At 44.6% G+C, this 17,378-nt stretch overlaps 1 protein-coding gene across 1 annotated transcript in view; it reads left to right on the top strand.

Moving 5' to 3' along the window:
- The window catches only part of SORBS1 (sorbin and SH3 domain containing 1), a 79,433-nt gene that overhangs the window by 51,747 nt on the left and 10,308 nt on the right, over positions 1 to 17,378 (top strand). The window contains 19 exon segments of the mRNA XM_086616864.1: positions 1,031 to 1,080; positions 3,993 to 4,095; positions 4,097 to 4,169; positions 5,746 to 5,777; positions 5,779 to 5,887; positions 5,890 to 5,931; positions 5,934 to 6,325; positions 6,327 to 6,353; positions 6,355 to 6,793; positions 6,796 to 7,218; positions 7,221 to 7,256; positions 7,990 to 8,075; positions 9,648 to 9,668; positions 9,670 to 9,816; positions 11,231 to 11,277; positions 13,023 to 13,137; positions 13,245 to 13,370; positions 14,446 to 14,640; positions 16,566 to 17,285. Of these exon segments, the coding sequence (XP_086472990.1) occupies positions 1,031 to 1,080; positions 3,993 to 4,095; positions 4,097 to 4,169; positions 5,746 to 5,777; positions 5,779 to 5,887; positions 5,890 to 5,931; positions 5,934 to 6,325; positions 6,327 to 6,353; positions 6,355 to 6,793; positions 6,796 to 7,218; positions 7,221 to 7,256; positions 7,990 to 8,075; positions 9,648 to 9,668; positions 9,670 to 9,816; positions 11,231 to 11,277; positions 13,023 to 13,137; positions 13,245 to 13,370; positions 14,446 to 14,640; positions 16,566 to 17,285 (3,183 nt within the window).

Genomic DNA, 17,378 nt, shown 5'->3' with positions numbered 1-17,378 from the left:
AAAAAAGCCTCTCTATTTTTCACATGAATAGGCAGCAGCAATCAGCTTAAAATTCTTGGTTGGCGTCACGTCATCATCTCGTGCCTTTCAAGCGTGTTGCCATCTACCCTCCCTTCATATAAGCCCTGCACTCTGCTAGGAGCTTACGCCTACCCAAGATTTGGATATTCCCAAGAGATTTTACACAATTTTCCTTACGCTGCACCTTGCCATGGCCTTCTAGGGCTGCTGCTGTTTTGAGGGTCTGCAGGACCCGAACCATGAAATGATAGATTAATTTGGTAACATGCCATTTTTTTCTGTCGTTGATTTTTTTTGAAGCTGCAGCATTTCATGAGGACTTGAAAAAGCTGCTTTTTCAAACCCAAGGTTTACTTTTTCTTCCTACATAAGAATCCTCAGATAGATGAGGGGACACCAAATAGAGCATTTCTTCTAAAATTTTCTTCAATTTTTTGAATAAAGTGCCTAGGAAGCGTTACATGGATTTAAAGCAAGCGGATAAGAACTGGCTTTTGCTATTGAACCTGTGCAGCTGGCATTGCTTCTCTTAAGTAAGGAAACTGAACTGAAACATTGCTTTTCTTGTTAGTGCTTTGATATTTTTTTGAACGCTGAGGAATGTATTGTGCTGCAGAAATGTAATATACCTTTAAAGCAAAGGCAGGCAATGACAGTTGGGGGAAAAGCTTGGGGAAATAATTATGAGCATGTGTCTCCTGGTCATGGCCCAGCTGGTTATGTCTTCTTGCTTTTGGCTTTATTCACAATGACTCATTTGCAGACAAAAGAATAGACACTGCAAAAAGGCATCGCTGTGCTAAAAACCTGTCACTGCCCTGAAGGAACTCAGGAAAATTGTTGCTTTTCTGCAAAGACATTGACAGCTTAAATTGCATTTAGACTTAAACCTCAACGTCTCCTAAAGGCTAATACTCAAGCAATAGATGGAAAATTGCTTAAGCAAGACTTTTTCTTTCTCTTCGCATGTAAGCGTGTATCAATGACTCCTTTGTTTGGACTTTTGCAGAATACAGCAGGTGTTACTCCTCTGGAAACTTCCACAGACCATTCTTCCTAGTAAGTTTTCCAATTTCTTTTTGATGTCTCTTTTACAATCTGAGGGCATGTAGGACAGGGTTTTGGGCATTGAAAATCAGATGGTTTTATATTTTGGTTATGTATATAGACAAATGCCATCACCATGAGGATTACATATGTACTTTAGGTGAGTCCAGGTACAATATCTGCTCTTTGATCTTGAATTAATTTTGAAGTGATTACATGAGTGATTGCATTTAGATAAGCATTACTGATTGTGCTAGGCAGTGACTTTAAAAAAAAAAACCAAACGCAAATAGACCTTGAACTCCATTTCGTGAAGTTTGCAAATTGACTGTAACTTCATGCAAGTAACTTTATTGCATGCAATAAACAAAGTTTGTTTCTGTTACACGTGTATGATAGATTGACTCCTGTTGGATATTCCCAGTTATGTGCACCAGATCAAAAGGATGCTGTTGATGGAAGGCAGTATTTTTCCAGCGTCCAGGAAGGGGACAGTGGTAGCAGGAACCATATTTCGCACTGCTTTTCTGGAGGAATACGTAATAAACAGTATACTCTGTCTAAATCAGTTGTACATGGAGCTGGTTTGTTTTAAAAGAGGAACACACATACAAAAAGATCCAGAGCAAGATGCTGAGCTGTGCTGAGTTACTTGAGCCATGAAGCCGGTTCCAACTGCAAACCTGCTGCTCCTTGTAATTGGATTGAATGCTTAACGTTGTCCGTAGGCACAATGATCCCCTCTGTGTGGATGGTTTGTTAGGAAAGGCATGTTCTTCCTCAGATGCCCATTAATATCACGTATGTTCACTGCCCCTATGGGGCTGCCTTAGAGGTCTCCTGTGCTTCTTTCAGCTGACCTCCCTTCTCTCTGTGTTCATTCTGCTAGGAAACTCACATGCTACTGCATTTTGTTGGTTGCTCCTATGACTGTTTTGTTTTGGTAGGGAGAGAGCAATAAAATAAATGAAATATCAGAGATTAGCATCAATAGCTTATATTTGCCAAAGACAGGTAAGGTTCCACCCCCCAGCAGCACTCTTTGCCCTTTTTGTTGCCACCCGAAGCACGCGGGGAGTGCCAGCGTCTGACCCAGCGTCAGGGAAGCAGCCTGGGTAGACTGGAAATAGGACATAGCAGTGAGGCCCAGTGAAGTCACACGTTCTTCCCTGCCCTGCCTTTAGAGAGCAGGGAGAAAAGATACCTGGAGTTTATTGGGTTTTTTTCAGTATTACTCTTCCCTCCGTTCACCTGATTCTGATACTGCAGACTGCCTTGGCCCACAGTACTACTTGCTGGCCCTAAATGAGGGAGCAACCCTTAAAGGGACTCTGCTGAATGCTCCTGTCTCTCTCCTCCAGGTGTATTCCCAAAGAAGGGTCATTTAACCCTTTGGTTTTAACAGCTACGCTAAAATGCTTTTACCTCCCAGGAGAAGAACCTCAGGGCAGTCATTATTCCCTGCAACAACTGGCAGGGCTGCTTCTGAAACCTGACAGAAGCACTGGGATAATCCCCATAAGACACAACAGCTCTGTAGCGATGAGTCGGTTGAGGATTGCCTAGGTTGAAAAAAGTAACAGTATTCCCTTTCTTCTTCATGGTGCTTTTCACGAGCTTTTGCTCCAGAAAGTAATTTATGAGACCGCATAGGACCTGGTTTTCCTTGTCCGGAAACTAAAATGTGTGATCCAGACATTGTGTAATTCTACCTCCATAGCCTCCATCCTCTGATGTGTTTGAAAGCCTTCTCTTTACCCCATAAGTGAAGCATCTATCCAGAATAAACAGATGCATGTACAAATTTATCCACAACAAGCAGGCATAACCACAAGCGTTTCCACACTCTCATAAATTTGAATCAGTCCTGGACATCGGGATGTAAACCAGCTTTCACAATGTTTCTGTGAATTGGCACATGCCCTATTTTTTTATTTTTTTCAAACTTTCCAGCAGTCATGCTTTGGCCCCGGAATAGCTTTACGTGAGACTGCATCTTATTCTGAAGAGCCTGATTGAGCACAAGAACTGATATCAGATGAGCTTAGCTTTTAGAAAACATTGTCTGCCTGATTGCTCAGCAAGTCTTTGTACCTGCCATATATACCATGGCATTGTCAGTTATTTTTAGAGAGAAGACAGTGAAATCTAGAAGTCAGATGCGGGGCATGCTCGTGCTTAGATTCATGACTGAGGAAAGGGATTTGTAATAAATGGCATCTTTAAAGGCCTAAGAAATTAAAAATTATACTGATTTTAACAGCATTTTGTTTATAGTCTGCATGGTAGACCGAGTCTAGGATTTTTCATTCCATGTAATGGAAGCCTGAGGCAAAGCTGATCAGAACTGTGCACGTCTGGGAATTTCTTTGACATTTAAAACAGTAGTGTCTGTAGCCCCATACTGTTTCTTCTCTGCATGGTCCCTCACTGATGGGCTTGAGAAATTACTCTGAGAGTCTTGAACTATAGTGTTAACTAGGAGGCTGAACTGGCTGAGATGAGCTCCTGAGAAGCTGTGCCTTGTAACCAGGGGACAGGTATGGCTAGTGCTTGAGAGAGGACTGGGAGCTGGAAGATACTTGCGTTACTTGAGCTAGCCACTGGAATTCTTTGTGTCTGCAGAGAAATCATGCATCTTGCTCTGTGACTCTGTTGTCTCATCTGTAAAATAAAGGAGGAGTGCTTTCCTGCCGCCTGTTTTATGGGAGACTGAGCCGGGAGAGTTCCCTCAGGTGGAGAACACTGCAATAGTGGCAAACCTAGAACATTATCACCATGCATTCATAACTCTTCGTCAGCACCAGTTCTTCATATGCAGTCTGTTCTGGGTTCACAAGTGTGGTTTTCTTTTACTTTGCATGAAGTTCGTAGCAAACAGAATTACCCACTGGTGGTCCCTCCTCGTTTTTTCTGTTTTCCAGCTCCACGTATTCACCCAACCACCATGCAGTGAAGAGGGAGTCAGAACCAGCACCGGGGGACCCTGCTGGCTTGGAGAATGAAAGGCAGATTTACAAGAGTGTGTCTGGAAGGCGGAGATATCCCGTTCCAGGGGCTGAGTGGTCTCAAACGACCTTCTAGCTCTGCTTCCACGAAAGGTAGGTGGTCAGGGCACTAACCTCTTCTCCATTCTGCACAGAGTGTCAAAAAGCCGGGTGATAGGAGGCAAACTGCTGCAAGGTTTAGAGTCCTATTCAAGCCAGATGAGGTTTCCTCTGTCCTTCCTCTTTGCCATCCCCAGTTTTCCCTCCTTTTTCTCTCAGCCCACACTGGCCAATATTTTCATGACCCCTTTATCTGATCCAGGTTCCTCTTCCCAATGGGGACCGGCACCCTCAGTCACACCCCATACTCTCACATTCTTCCTCGAGGCTGCTGAGGCTGGCCTTGCTCTCTCTTTGCTCCCACTGCTTTGCCATGCTAGAGCCCTTCCCTGCCTTTTCTGCTCTTCCTGCTGCAGTATCTCAGCGGGCCACACCATGTCTGCTGGCCTGGCTACCCTGGTGTAGCTGGCGCCATGTGCTCCACAGCCTCCTGCCTGCAAGGGGTGTGCAGAGAATGCATGGGACACTGAACCAGCAATGCCATGCAGGCTCTGAGACAGCGAGGCAGCAGAGACCGCTGCATCTCCTCCCCTTTCCTCCCCCCATCGTGCGCTCTCTAGAAGATTAGGACAAGGAAGAATCTGACTCCCATCAGGGAGTTGTATTGAGGAACGTATCTCTGAGTCAACTTCAACCTAAAAATGGCTTGAGATGGGGAGAGGACTGGGGAAGGAATGCGTCGAGTTTCTGAACTGCTCTCCCTAAAAATAGTACATCACACAAAAGGTCTCTCTCTCACCGTCTTCCAGCTGTTTTCAGCATTATGTCAGGCCTGTAAGACAGGGAGTCCAACTGGATCCAAACAAAAAAAATCTGTTCAAACAGCTATTGTTCCCCAAACTGCAACTGAACTTGAATGTTATTTTAACATTTGAATTGAACTCAAATAGGAAACAGACCTAAAAAAACTGCAGTCTAGCTGAACACAGACTGAATCTGACTTTAAAAAAAAATACTGTCCTGATCTGACTCCTTGATTTTTAAAGCAAGTGTGACCAACCGCATTCTCTGAAGCACACTCAGCTTATTCCTAATATGGGGAATCTCTCTAAGCCGGCAACTCCTGGGTAAGGCCAGCTGATGTGCCCTGCTTGTGCTAGCACGGCCAGCCACTGATTGTCTTCTCCCTCCCAGAAATAAGCTGTTTGGCAAGCACTGTGATGAGACCATAGTAAGTGTGATTACAGGCTTGATATTAAGCCATTTTGCCATGTTAGTGCCTGTGCATTCTTACTGACACCCTGATGCTGTCCAGAGGTCAGCCACCCTTTTCCATGGAGCTGCAGCTTCCCTGGAAGCTGATAATGCTCAGCACTTTTGAGGAGGATACCTTCAAAGTGCTCTAGGTCTGCTGCTGGCCAAGCCTCTCATTTAGAAACATTAGCAGCACTTCACCTACTCCTGTAAGCGCGGCTTGTTGTGCAGTTTCATGCTGCTTTTCTTTATGTTTTGGAACTTTGTTCTTTAAAGTGCATTTTATGAAATCCAAGCATGTTCTTTCTCCTTTCTCAATAGCTTTCTAGCACTTAAGCTAACAGGTTGTATTTATTTTATTCTGCATGCTTACCAGTGGATCGTAAAGGTGGGAATGCTCATATGACTTGCACCCTCTTCAGTTAATAGCCGAACCTTTAACGCTAGTCATACTGGTATGTTAGGTCACACATGTAAACATAAGAAGCCTTTATCAGCTGCAAAAGCCTGCATTACTGAATCCTCCCTTCTAAATTCAAACCCAAACTAGCAGCTCCAGCTGCTCTGTGCAGGACAAGAAGGGTATCTTGCTGTCTCATGAGAAAGCTCAAAGCTGCGAAAACCTTCGTAGCTCCGTTGCCTTGTTCGATAATAAAAAAGCTTTCATGGTAGACATAGGGGAAAGCATAGAAAACATGTTGATGAAGTCGAAGGAGGAGTATGCCATCAAATCCGGCAGTACCATGAGCCTGCAGGAGTATGGCACCAATTCCAGAAAAGGCTACCTGTTCCCTGCCTCCAGGAAGAGTGGGATGGAGTTTACAGTGCTGTATAAAGACATGCACCAGATCAACCGGTCCAGGATCCAGTTGGGCACAGTCTCCTCCTGCAGCGTGAGGGATATTGCGTCTCAGTTTGAGAATGACACAAAGGACAGGATGGAGCACAGCCTTAGTCCGAGAGGATTCAGAGCAGATCCCCAAACACAACCGTTTCCTCCCGTATCAGTGCCTTTGAGCAGCTGATCCAGAGATCCCGATCAATGCCTGCGCTTGACTTTTCCATTGGACAAAACAAATTCACCACTTCTCTCCAGTCTAAAACTTGTCTGAGTTTCTGCCTACTCTGCAGAGTTCTTCTGGATTTACCAAAAGCATACCAAGAAGAGAAGGATGCTGCCAGCTTGGTGGATAAATCCTCCTGCAATGTGGAGGACACAGCTTCGGATGTCAGTGATGCTATCCCTATGGACACACTTTCAGCTTGCACAGATGAGATAGATCTCCTCTCAAATGCATCCAATAACAGCAGCAGCAGCAGCAGCAACCTCAATGGACCTCAAAAGCATAAAATCAACAGATGCAAAGGCACATGCCCAGCTTCCTACACCAGGTTCACTACCATCCGAAGGCATGAGCAACAGCAGCCTCCAGGAACCCTGATTCCAAAGGGGATGTGTGTGGGGACAGACACATGCTCCCCAGAAACGTCTACCTAATGAGCCCGCTCCCTTTCCGATTGAAAAAGCCTTTCCAACACAAATCCTGCAGGACTCCACCCCCAGACTGCCTGGGAAGCCCGGCAGCGCCCAGCCCTGAGAACCCAGATGACCCCATACAGCTGCAGGGGAGTATAGGAGACAAGAGTCACCACTCCCAGCACCAACTGTGCTCCAGAAGCAGGCCTCTAGCCCCTAGGCGCCTGTCTTCCTTTGACATTGTGGAGAGGCTTAGCTACTTCCCCACCATGGGATCTAGCCGAGATAGCTTCATGGGCCGGGCTGACACTCCTGACTCCTTAAACAATGGGAACCCTGTTCCATATGCCCTCTGTCACAGCCTGGATACAAACACAATCCGCAAAGTGAACTTGGGACGTACCTAGGAGGTGGCTTTTTGTGTTCTTTACCAGTGTCCCTTCATCTGTCTTCTTGCTTTTCTTTCTCCTCTGCTTTTCCTCCACCCTTGCGTTTTTAACTCCCCACCTTTGGCATCCCCTGGCTCTCTCTGTTATTTTTCCCTAGTGTGTCTAACGTCCTTTGTGTGTCTTGCTGAGCATTTTTGTTCAGGACTTGTGAACAGCTGCACTTCTGAGAACGATTTCCGCTGCCTTTCTAACCACATTGAGTTCAGTTTGTCTCTCAAGCAGCTCTAGGGATGCAAGAATCTCAACATGAGATATTTCTAGTCCTATATCATTTGTACAAATGGGAATATAAAACAAACCCAAATGATTTGCTTTAAGGAGCAGTTTCTCAAGGTCTAGTTTGTGTGTGTGTGGTGCGTGTGTGTGTGTGTATTAAACTTTTCTCAACAGTAAAATGCCAAATCATACTTTGATGGCAGCAAATCTCTTCTTCGCGAAATCCTTCTATGTCTTTACTCTTTCCCGTACTGTTATTTTCTCCTTGGTTTTGGATCTTTGTTCACAAGTACAGCCCAAAAGGGAAAAAAATGAAAATGGATAAATTATCAACATCTGATTGGCAATTTGGTCAATGACAATTGAGAATCCTTACTGTCACAATGGAAACAGTGTTTTAATATATCTATTTTTTTCCTTTCTGGTTATGCTAGATATACCATCTATATTTTAACTTCCCTATGTTGTTTCGAAGTAGATTCAGAATCACCAAGGCATTTTGCACCAGTTGATTACATGGAAACTCCAGAAGAAATTATTCGCAGACGGCATGATGATAAAGAGGTAATGCCTTCCTTTATGGCCTAATAACAGTTGTGGCAGCTCCCCATACAAGAGATACAGCATTCAGCCTTATACAAGGGCAACCTGTATGTCCATGGTTATCTATATTGGAAGTTAGAGCAACAAGCTACAACTAGTATGTTTTAGTTTTAATACTACCTCTGCCACTGATTTAATGTGTAATATGTAGTCCAGTTCAGCTTTTGTTTAAAATGAACCTGATAGTTTTTGTCAATTGCACAAAATGATATATGGGGGCTTTAAAGAATATAAAAAGATTGGAGATGTATGTGAAATGTGGTGCAACACCCCAGTACTCACAGATAAAGATGAAATGGTTATTCTATAAATGAGTTAAGGTTATATTGTTCTCTAAGCAAGCCACTTGAGTCGGTATTAATCAAACTGGTGAGAACAGGATTTCTTGGGGGTGTCCTTGGGTTTTGAACAGCAAATGTAAGGTATTTTAAACTATCAGAAAGTGTGAAGTTTCTCTCCAGTGCAAACTAGAATTCTTTATGGTGTCTTAAGTTGTTGATGACAAAATGTAGCAGTCCTTTTTGAAATGCTGGGCAACGCCGAGACAAGGTGAAATAATAGGAAAGCCACAAAGACTTTTCAGTACTGACTATATTCAAGCTGAGTTAAAGAAGTTATAAAATGATTGCTTTTCAGGAAGCTGTTAATTTTCACTGCCTTGGGGAAAAAAAAAGTTATATTTTTAGTGTTAACATTCTGAGTTCAAATAGTGTTTATGCATGCTTTCAAATATTGTAAAACCTGCTCTTAATTCCTATGTGAAAACATTTTTTCTGTCTTCTCCTGTGAAACAGTTAGTAATCCCCCTTCCAAAATTGAGCACGAAAATTCACGTAAGAGCAAAACTCTGAATTCACTAAGACCTACTGGCTTCAAATGAGTTAGCACAGAGCTGAACTCTTCAGCCTACAGTCAGCCCCAAAAGGTGGAAGAATCCTTCTGCCCAGGTACTCAAGAGTGCACATTTCCATTAGTGTGCCAGAGGCTTTGGAAGTCCAAAATAATTCTTTGAGGTTTACTTACTTCATTTTACAAAGCGTATTACATGAGCCCAAAGGAAGTATGGGAGAACCTGATACCTGAAGGTGGTTGGGCACTCTCCCAAGCTCCTTGCAAAGCTCAGGGGACTTTGTGCCTCGAAATTCACCTGCAGGGCTGATTCAGGTCTCTTGAAGTCTATGAGAGAAAATCCTTGTTGGTTGAAGGGGTTTTGGATGCCACCCTCTACATTGTCAGCAATCTTCTTAGAAGCTCCCTGGACCTGGCCAAAACTTAGAAGAACTCCTCATTGACTTCCATCAGCTTTGGATCAGATCCTCTGTATGAGCTGAATTTCAGTTATGCCATAATGGTGGTGTACTTCTGTGCTTGCAAAACTAAAGGGTATTGTGTAGTTAGTAGAATCGGTATTTATGTTGAATTGTACAATCCCAGCTATTTGCCTTAGAAAGTTTTATTTAAGTCACGTTTATGGCAGCTTTTGAATGCCCTTAACTAGATGATTACTGCCCATTTTATGCAATTTTATGGCAGAAACTTTTAGAGGACCAGAGACAGGCTTAAACGTGAGCAAGAAGAAGCTGATATTGCAGCTAGAAGGCACACAGGGGTTATTCCAACGCATCATCAGTTTATCACTAATGAGCGATTTGGGGACCTCCTAAATGTAGACGATACAGCAAAGAGGAAATCTGGGTCAGAGGTCTGTTTTAGTTACCTCGGTCTGCTGCTTGACCCAAAGCAATATTTGCCTCTCACAATGTTGTGCTTTAGGCCGACATTAGCTCTTCAGAGAATGTTGTTCGTTGTTGTTTTTTTTTTCCACCTTCCCTTTTCCCATTCTGGCTTCATTTAGATCTGCTTTGACTCTTGTGCCTGGTAAATTAATTGATATCTCTATACCAAGCTGCATATGTTAAAGCATGCCTGCTGAGAATTGCTGGCGCACACCTGTGATGCATGCCTTTAAATATCAGCTACTTTTAGTGAATCAAAGGCATTCTACATCTTTTGCATCATATTGCTACATTGTCCTCTTGTCTGTGCCTTATGCTTAGAAACTTCATGTCTTGTTGATCCTGGCCATGTGACTGTCTCATAGTTTTTTTAGAAATAGATTGTTTCTTCTCTTGAAAGATGCTTCATGTCCTTTAGAAACAATTGGAAAAAGTCTCAGCATGTTTTGCCGCGTACAACCTGGTCGGTCTTTCTGAAAGAGACAAAGGAGGAGGTAGACGGTTTTCCCTGTGAGCCTAAGGCAGTTTTCCCCGAGGACCGGATGGTGGTCCAGGCGTCCTGGCCAAATGCATTTTCCTGCCTTAAGGATTGCTGCTGGGGCTCTGTTTCCCCCGAGGTGCTGCACTGCTGCGGTGGGTGACGTGGTCACCATGTGGATGGAGTATGCTTGTCTGCCCTTTTTTAGCATAGTTTTGAGTGCTGTGCCACATGAGTGGGAGTCGTTCTTATTTTATGCTCTGTTACCAAAATGACTTTAAAACTGTCTGAATGTTTCGTGACCATTAGAAAATCAGCCAAGTAAATCAAACTTTAAAGCCTAGGCCTGCTGTCAGTGTCCTCTTTAGCTTTATAGCCACTGAAGACATTTTTTTAGACACATGCTTAATTTATTCATATTTCCTCCTCACCTTTGTCTCTTTCCTATCGATTTATACAGAGTACATGAGTCACATTGCAGGACTCAGCAGGGCCAGGTAATAATCAATAAGAGCCACATAAAATAAATCCTACTGTTTTTTTCCCAGCTAGTAAATTTTGCTTTTCCATTCACATGTCAAGGGAAATTCAGTCCCAGAGCCCCAGTAACTGTAGTTGCTGGAGCAGCTTTGATTCAGCAGGGTTTGTCACATTTAAGTTTACTCTTTCCTGTAGAGCTCTTGTAATTACTGTTAGAAGTTGGCACTTTTTGCCCTGGTGGGAGACCCATGTCCAGCATATTTGGACTGTAGTACCAGTTGCACACAAGCTTGTAGCAAAATATCTGCATTCAATTTCTTCCTCAGACTAATGTTAGCTGTAGAAAAATTTGGGTGCTTTTCCTCAGAAGAGGGTTGAAAACCTAATTATTATTTTAATGTGTTGATTTTTTTAATCTCTAGATGAGACCTGCTAGAGCCAAGTTTGACTTTAAAGCACAGACACTAAAGTGAGTACAGCTTGTTACTACTTCCTCGAGTGTTCTTTCTCTGCATTTTCCCCTAGGATGCAGCATTTATGAAGTGTCGTGCAATTGGATTCATGTTTTGGGGGTGTCTTTCCAGCAGCTCAAAGCAAAAGCGTCCATAGTAAGGCAGGGAAAAGTGATGTGAATCTTGCAGGTCACAGCCTCTGAAAGGCCTTTAGGAAAATGTCTTCTTTCTCAGTGTATGTGTGTCTCATGTGATTTCTGGGGCAAAGCCGCATTCTTTACTGCAAGAAATGAGTGTTGTGCTCTGAGTGTGGGTGGAGCCGTGGGAGAGCACTCTGATTGGTGTTCCTGCTCTCTCCTTGGAAGCCGGATAGCTGGGCAAGACCATTTGGCAGCAGCTCTGTCACTGCCCCTATGCTGGAGACAGAAGGGATTCCCCTGCGTGACAACCCTGGTTGTGCTCCGAAGCAGGAGCTGGAAGAACTGTGTTAGTCAGTAGCTCACTGTGTACATTTGCCATACGGATGGTCAGAAGAACATAGATATTCAGAACAGCGGCGTCCTTTTCACCGTGCTAAGCATAGCCCAAAGTCAGGTAGGGACTTAAACAGATGCCTAGCTTTAAGCATGTAGGTGGGCCCTTGACTCAGGATTTTCCTGATTGAGGACCTACAGGGATATAGACTGGTGTGTTCTCCCCTGGCATGTGTGGGTACACCAGCAGATGTTTCTGGTGGCGTTGTTGTACGTCTGAGCCCTGTTATGGTCCCTCGGGTGAATCACATAGCACTGCTTGTTCTTTTTGGGGAACACTGCTGTGAAGAGAAGGCCTGGAAGGCTTTTTCTCTCCATGAGCCTGGAGAAGCTCCCATTTTAACATTGCTAGGGAGGGAAGAAAGAAGAACAGAATTCAGTGAAGGACCTGCTGTTTTTCTTCTCAGGTGCTAATGTCCTTGAGAATATTTTGTTACATGTTCTATAGGTGATGATTTATAGTGATTTACACAGCCTCTCCTCAGCACCTGTAATAAAACTGAGGCAGGTGTATGGTGCAACAGTTGTGTCCCTTGAGCAGAACATACCAGGGTGCCAGACAAAAGTAAAGGAGAGCTTTTGAAAATCGTGTTAGGAAAGGCTGGGTTGATTGTTTTCCTGTGGGGACCCAAGTAGTAGGTTTATGAGCCTAGTACAAGCTGCCCACAGTGGGAGTTCCTCAAGCTGCAGATGTTCATAATTTTAGCACTGAAGACTATAGATTGAAATAACAATTGTTAGCTCAGGTGTGGTCAGTGGTTGCACAACCACAGGCTGACCAGAAGTGTAATCATTGCAAGATCAACATTAGCAGGTGAGGGGGTTCATCTGATCAGCAAATTAGCTGCCATTAAAATCATGTGTCTCTTTGGCAGGCACATGTGACATGACCTGTTTCAAAACAGGAATGGAGCACTGCTCACCATATCCAACACGGAAAGCAGCCAGTGGCATCTTTTACTTGAGCTTGACCCCATTGCTGCTGGAGGGTGTGTGGTTAGTAGGGCCATCATAGGCCAGCTTTTTTGACAGGATCCCCAAAGACCAAGAGTGTCCCTGCACATCACGATATGAACAGGGCTGTTCTCAACATGTAGCTTTCACTTTGGTGGAGCATGATTTGTATCAACAGGGCTGATGCAGCCCTTAGTACCTAGGGCTTGCTGGACAGCAAAAGAACACATCTGTTATCCAGTGAAGTTCTGATGCAGTGCTTGTGTTGTTAACAGGGAGCTTCCTCTGCAGAAAGGAGATATCGTTTACATTTACAAGCAGATTGACCAGAACTGGTATGAAGGCGAACACCATGGCAGAGTTGGCATCTTCCCACGATCATACATAGAGGTAGCTGCTTTCCTTGCAGGTGTTCCCTTTGCCCACTCACTTTCTGCCAGTGGCCAGTTTATGGGCTTTTTGTATGTGACTCATTTGATTCTGTTTGTTTGTTCTAGCTTCTCCCACCAGCTGAGAAAGCGCAGCCCAAAAAGCCATCACCATTGCAAGTATTGGAATATGGAGATGCTGTTGCTAAGTTCAACTTCAATGGGGATACCCAAGTGGAAATGTCCTTCAGAAAGGTAGGACTTTTGTTGTGCTGATGAATTGAATCCAGACAAATGCTGAAATTTTTTAACACTAATAACTTGCAAATTCTAAATGAAAGCTTCAGTAAGATGAACTCTGTATTCAGGAAGGATTTCTTCTCATCACCCTCGTTTTTACCCTACAGTCATTATGTAGTGTGTTGCAGTGAGGGTGTTGCAGGTAGGCTGAATCAACAAGTGCCAGTTGCTTCCTTAGGGCTAGCTGAGAAGATAATTTGAGTACAAGTGCTGGAAGCCTGGCTCTGCAAGGCCAATTAGACATTCTGTGGCACGTCTCCAGTCTGATCCTCTCCCGTTGGAGATGCACACAGTCACATGAGAATGGTGATATAGGAAAGAAGGAAACTGGGTTTACCTTCCTTCGTACTACAAGCCACGTCATTGAGCACAGGCAGGCGAGGATCTGTGGTGTTGAAGTGACTGGCCAGACCTGACTGCAGAGTGAAGGGATAAGAATGGGTTGTGTAATGGCTGTTCAGAGCAAAGTCAGCCATATTTAAATTAAGTAGCAACATTTCTCCATCTCAACTAGCTTTGTGTTTGATGCTTAGATTAGATCTTGACTGTCTTCTCTTTTAATTATTCATGAAGCTGAGGCTTGCAGTTTATATTAAGGATCTGGAAGTCGCTTCATTTGTCAGCAAAACAGAAGAGAGAATAGAGAGACCTAGTTTAAACTGCAGACCTATGCATACTCCCTGTACACCTCATACCCCTGAGAGTCTTACGGTCAGCCTGAAACTGCAGATTTCCATTTTTTAACTGGCTTTAGCAAGTAGGATCTTGAAAATCTGAGCATAACTGAGTGAGCATTACTGAGTCTGCAGATGGCCCAAGTCAGCACCGGAAGATCTGCATTTCCACCTTCTCTGGACTGGACAATATCATTCACACCCAGAGATTAGAATTAGAACCACATAACTGGGAAAGAGGGGAGGCTGAGAGCCACCAATTGTTTTAAGTCAGCTGCAGCAGATTAAAAATGTCATCTGCTTTGGAATGATTAAATATGTTAAAGTAAGGACTACATTGCTATTCCTTCCCATAGGGTGAAAGGATCACATTGATTCGACGAGTGGATGAGAACTGGTATGAAGGAAAAATCTCTGGCACCAATCGCCAAGGCATCTTCCCTGTCACTTACGTGGAGGTTCTCAAACGACCAGTCGTCAAGAATGCCATTGACTATCCTGACCCACCAATGTCCCTCTCCCCTAACCGCAGCATGACAGCTTCACCACAGGTATTTGGACTAGACACAGCCAGTTGCAGAACAGAGGGATGTTGCCATTGCTGTGCAAGAAGCAATAGCTGAAAAAGCTGTAGCTAAGACCCAGTGTTTTGCACAGTAAAAACCATGTGCTCCCTGTAGTATGCTGCAACTGCAGGAAAAGGTGATGTTTCATTTACCAGACAGGTTAATGAATGGGTCATTTGGGGATTTGGAGACTCGGCTTTTCATCTCTGATCTGTAGCTCGAATTCAGGCCAGGTTGAAAGGGCTACGGTTCACAGCCGTCTGAATTAGCTTCACTGCCAGAGATGGAATGAATTGGTGATCCAGCTCCTCCTGACTGCATGTTTACACTTTACAGACCTCCTCCGCTGTGATGAGTGAATTTTGTATTATGACTATTAAAAGGGTGTCACAGACTGTTATAGCCTGTAGGAGTCATTATGTTGATCTCAGTCAGCTTGAATAAAGCTATATACTAACTCTTAAATGTTCCAGCTCACAATCAAGGTTTTGAGAGACAGGGTCAGGAGAGCAACCTGTGTTACTTGAAGTTGGTGCTAAATGAACTGAGGTTTTGAGAGCAGGCTAGTCTGGGATCTTCCATAAATATTAGATTCACTATAAACCATACTGCAGTTCAAACCAGAAATCAAAATGGCAGCAGGTAATTGTATGGGAGTCACAGAATCACAGAATGTTTGCCATGGAAAACATATCGGGGAGACAGTGAGTCTTTAAATCCCTGTGTTTTGCTCTCATCCTGCAAATACTCATGCTTGAAGGTCAGCATATGTGTCTGGGTCACAGCCATGAGGTACTGGTGCATCTCCCTCTCATCCACGGCACAGAAGCAATGTCATTCTGAGGTCAAGACTGCAAGGAACAAAAGTGGAGAACTGGGATTGGGAGGAAGAGCTGTACGGTACAGGATGGATGGGAAAAGCTGCTGTGGCTCATGCCTGATGTCTGTCTGGTTCTTCCCTAGAAGGAGTGTTTTTATTCTTAGCCACTGTGTAAAGAGGAAGGACTTGTTGCTTGTTTGGGGTTCCCTGTCAAAGTGGACCTCAGCTGAGCTTTTCTGTTTGAGCTTGGCAGTCTCTCCATAGCTGTGGCCTGTCTGCCACCAGCTCTGTACGAGCTTCTCCCTTTAATGGAAGAGATCGTATCCACCCTTTTTTAGTTTCTTTTGCTATTCTTTTGATTCCTCCCCTAGTAAATCAATTCTCTCCCTTACTTTTTTGCCTAACTTGGCAGAGGACTGAGAAATGCTCTTATGAGTGCTGATGTAGCTGATCTCACTGACGTCACTGGTGGTAATAGCTAAGAGCAGAACTCGATTGTGTGTTCTGCCTTTGTAAACACAGGACCTACTTTAAGCACCTAAAGACCAAAGAGCCACAGCTGGCTTTTTTGATCTTTCTCTTCCACAGCTTCAGCAATGCAAGTTTCTTGAGGAGCAGGCATTGCTCATGCTAGAGTTGGCTAAAGTCAAAATTCTTTGCAGCAGTGCATTCTGATTGGGGCCGCAGTGTGAGTTGTGGGGCCCCAGCAGTCACTGCAAGGCCAGTTGAATGCTGCATGCTGCCGTCATGGATGGTGGTTTCAACTGCTCCCTGAAGGACTTAGGGCATATAGTATGAAGTCTAAGGTCTTCCACAAGATGTTTAGTATGTAGGAACGCAGAAGAGGCTGGAGAAGGGTATTTCAGCACAGACACAGACTGGATTCTATGGTTGGAGTAGCTGCGGATAGCATATATTCCAACACGGTGCACCTGTCCATGGAAAACATATGCACCGTGCTTGGTCATGGGTCTGCTCCTCTGCACACTCGCTCTCTCTCCTTTTACTTTTGCTCAGTCGTTTTTTATTTTCCTTTATGATTTTTTTGTTCATTTCTTTCTTTTTCTCTCCTGCTTTTGTCTCCTTCAAGTCTCCCAGCTCTGAGCTGCTCCATACACCAACTCCTCCGCCTTTGCCTTTCGCGCGCCGCGCCTTATCTCCAGAGGTGCAGGCGGTCACATCTGAGTGGATTGCTCTGACCGTGGGAGTGTCTCCTAGCACCACTCCTGCCATAACGCCTCCATTGCCTCCTCCGCCTGAAGCCTCCCTCTCTCACACTGACTATCTCTCGCCTTCTGCTGCAGCCAGCCCTTCCCCCACGGTCAGCCTCCACCATTCTCATCTCTCTGGCTCCTCGACTCCCAGGTCCATTAAATCCCCGTTGCCCTCTTACTCATCCAGACCTCAGTCCTCCGCTCTCAGTTTCTATCAGGCCACTCCGCAAAGCGAAGAAAAGTTTGTTGGCTCCCCTTCTCCCAGCGTGAGCTACTCTAACTCCCCTCGCTGGGCGGTGGAGAGCCCCGAAAGCGTCCTCGCAGAGCAGTGTGGCAGCCAAGCCTGCCTCCAAAAGACTAGAGAGGGCAGCGGCAACCCCGAGCAGGGTGCTCATGCTGTTCCCAAGATCTCTGTCGAGCGCTGCCTGAAACCATCCCAACTAGACATGCGTGCGAGCCCAGAAAAGAGACCTGTGGGTTCCTCTGAGGACAACCAGTTGTGTCAGGAGCTAATGGCTATTGTGCAGGGAGGTAAAACAGAGAAAAGAGGCGTGAGGAAAGGTGATCTGGGAAAGTTTCAAAGCGGGGAAAAGAAGGTACTTCTCCTGCATGTGTGTGTGCTGCTCTGAATTGCTGATTTTAAGTGGTGTGTTGAGGTTCGTGCTGCTCTGCCAGCGAGGCAGAGCCAG

This window comes from Tauraco erythrolophus, chromosome 9, assembly GCF_009769465.1.
Source record: "Tauraco erythrolophus isolate bTauEry1 chromosome 9, bTauEry1.pri, whole genome shotgun sequence".
NCBI lineage: Eukaryota > Metazoa > Chordata > Aves > Musophagiformes > Musophagidae > Tauraco > Tauraco erythrolophus.
This window is presented reverse-complemented; position numbering and strand designations above follow the sequence as displayed.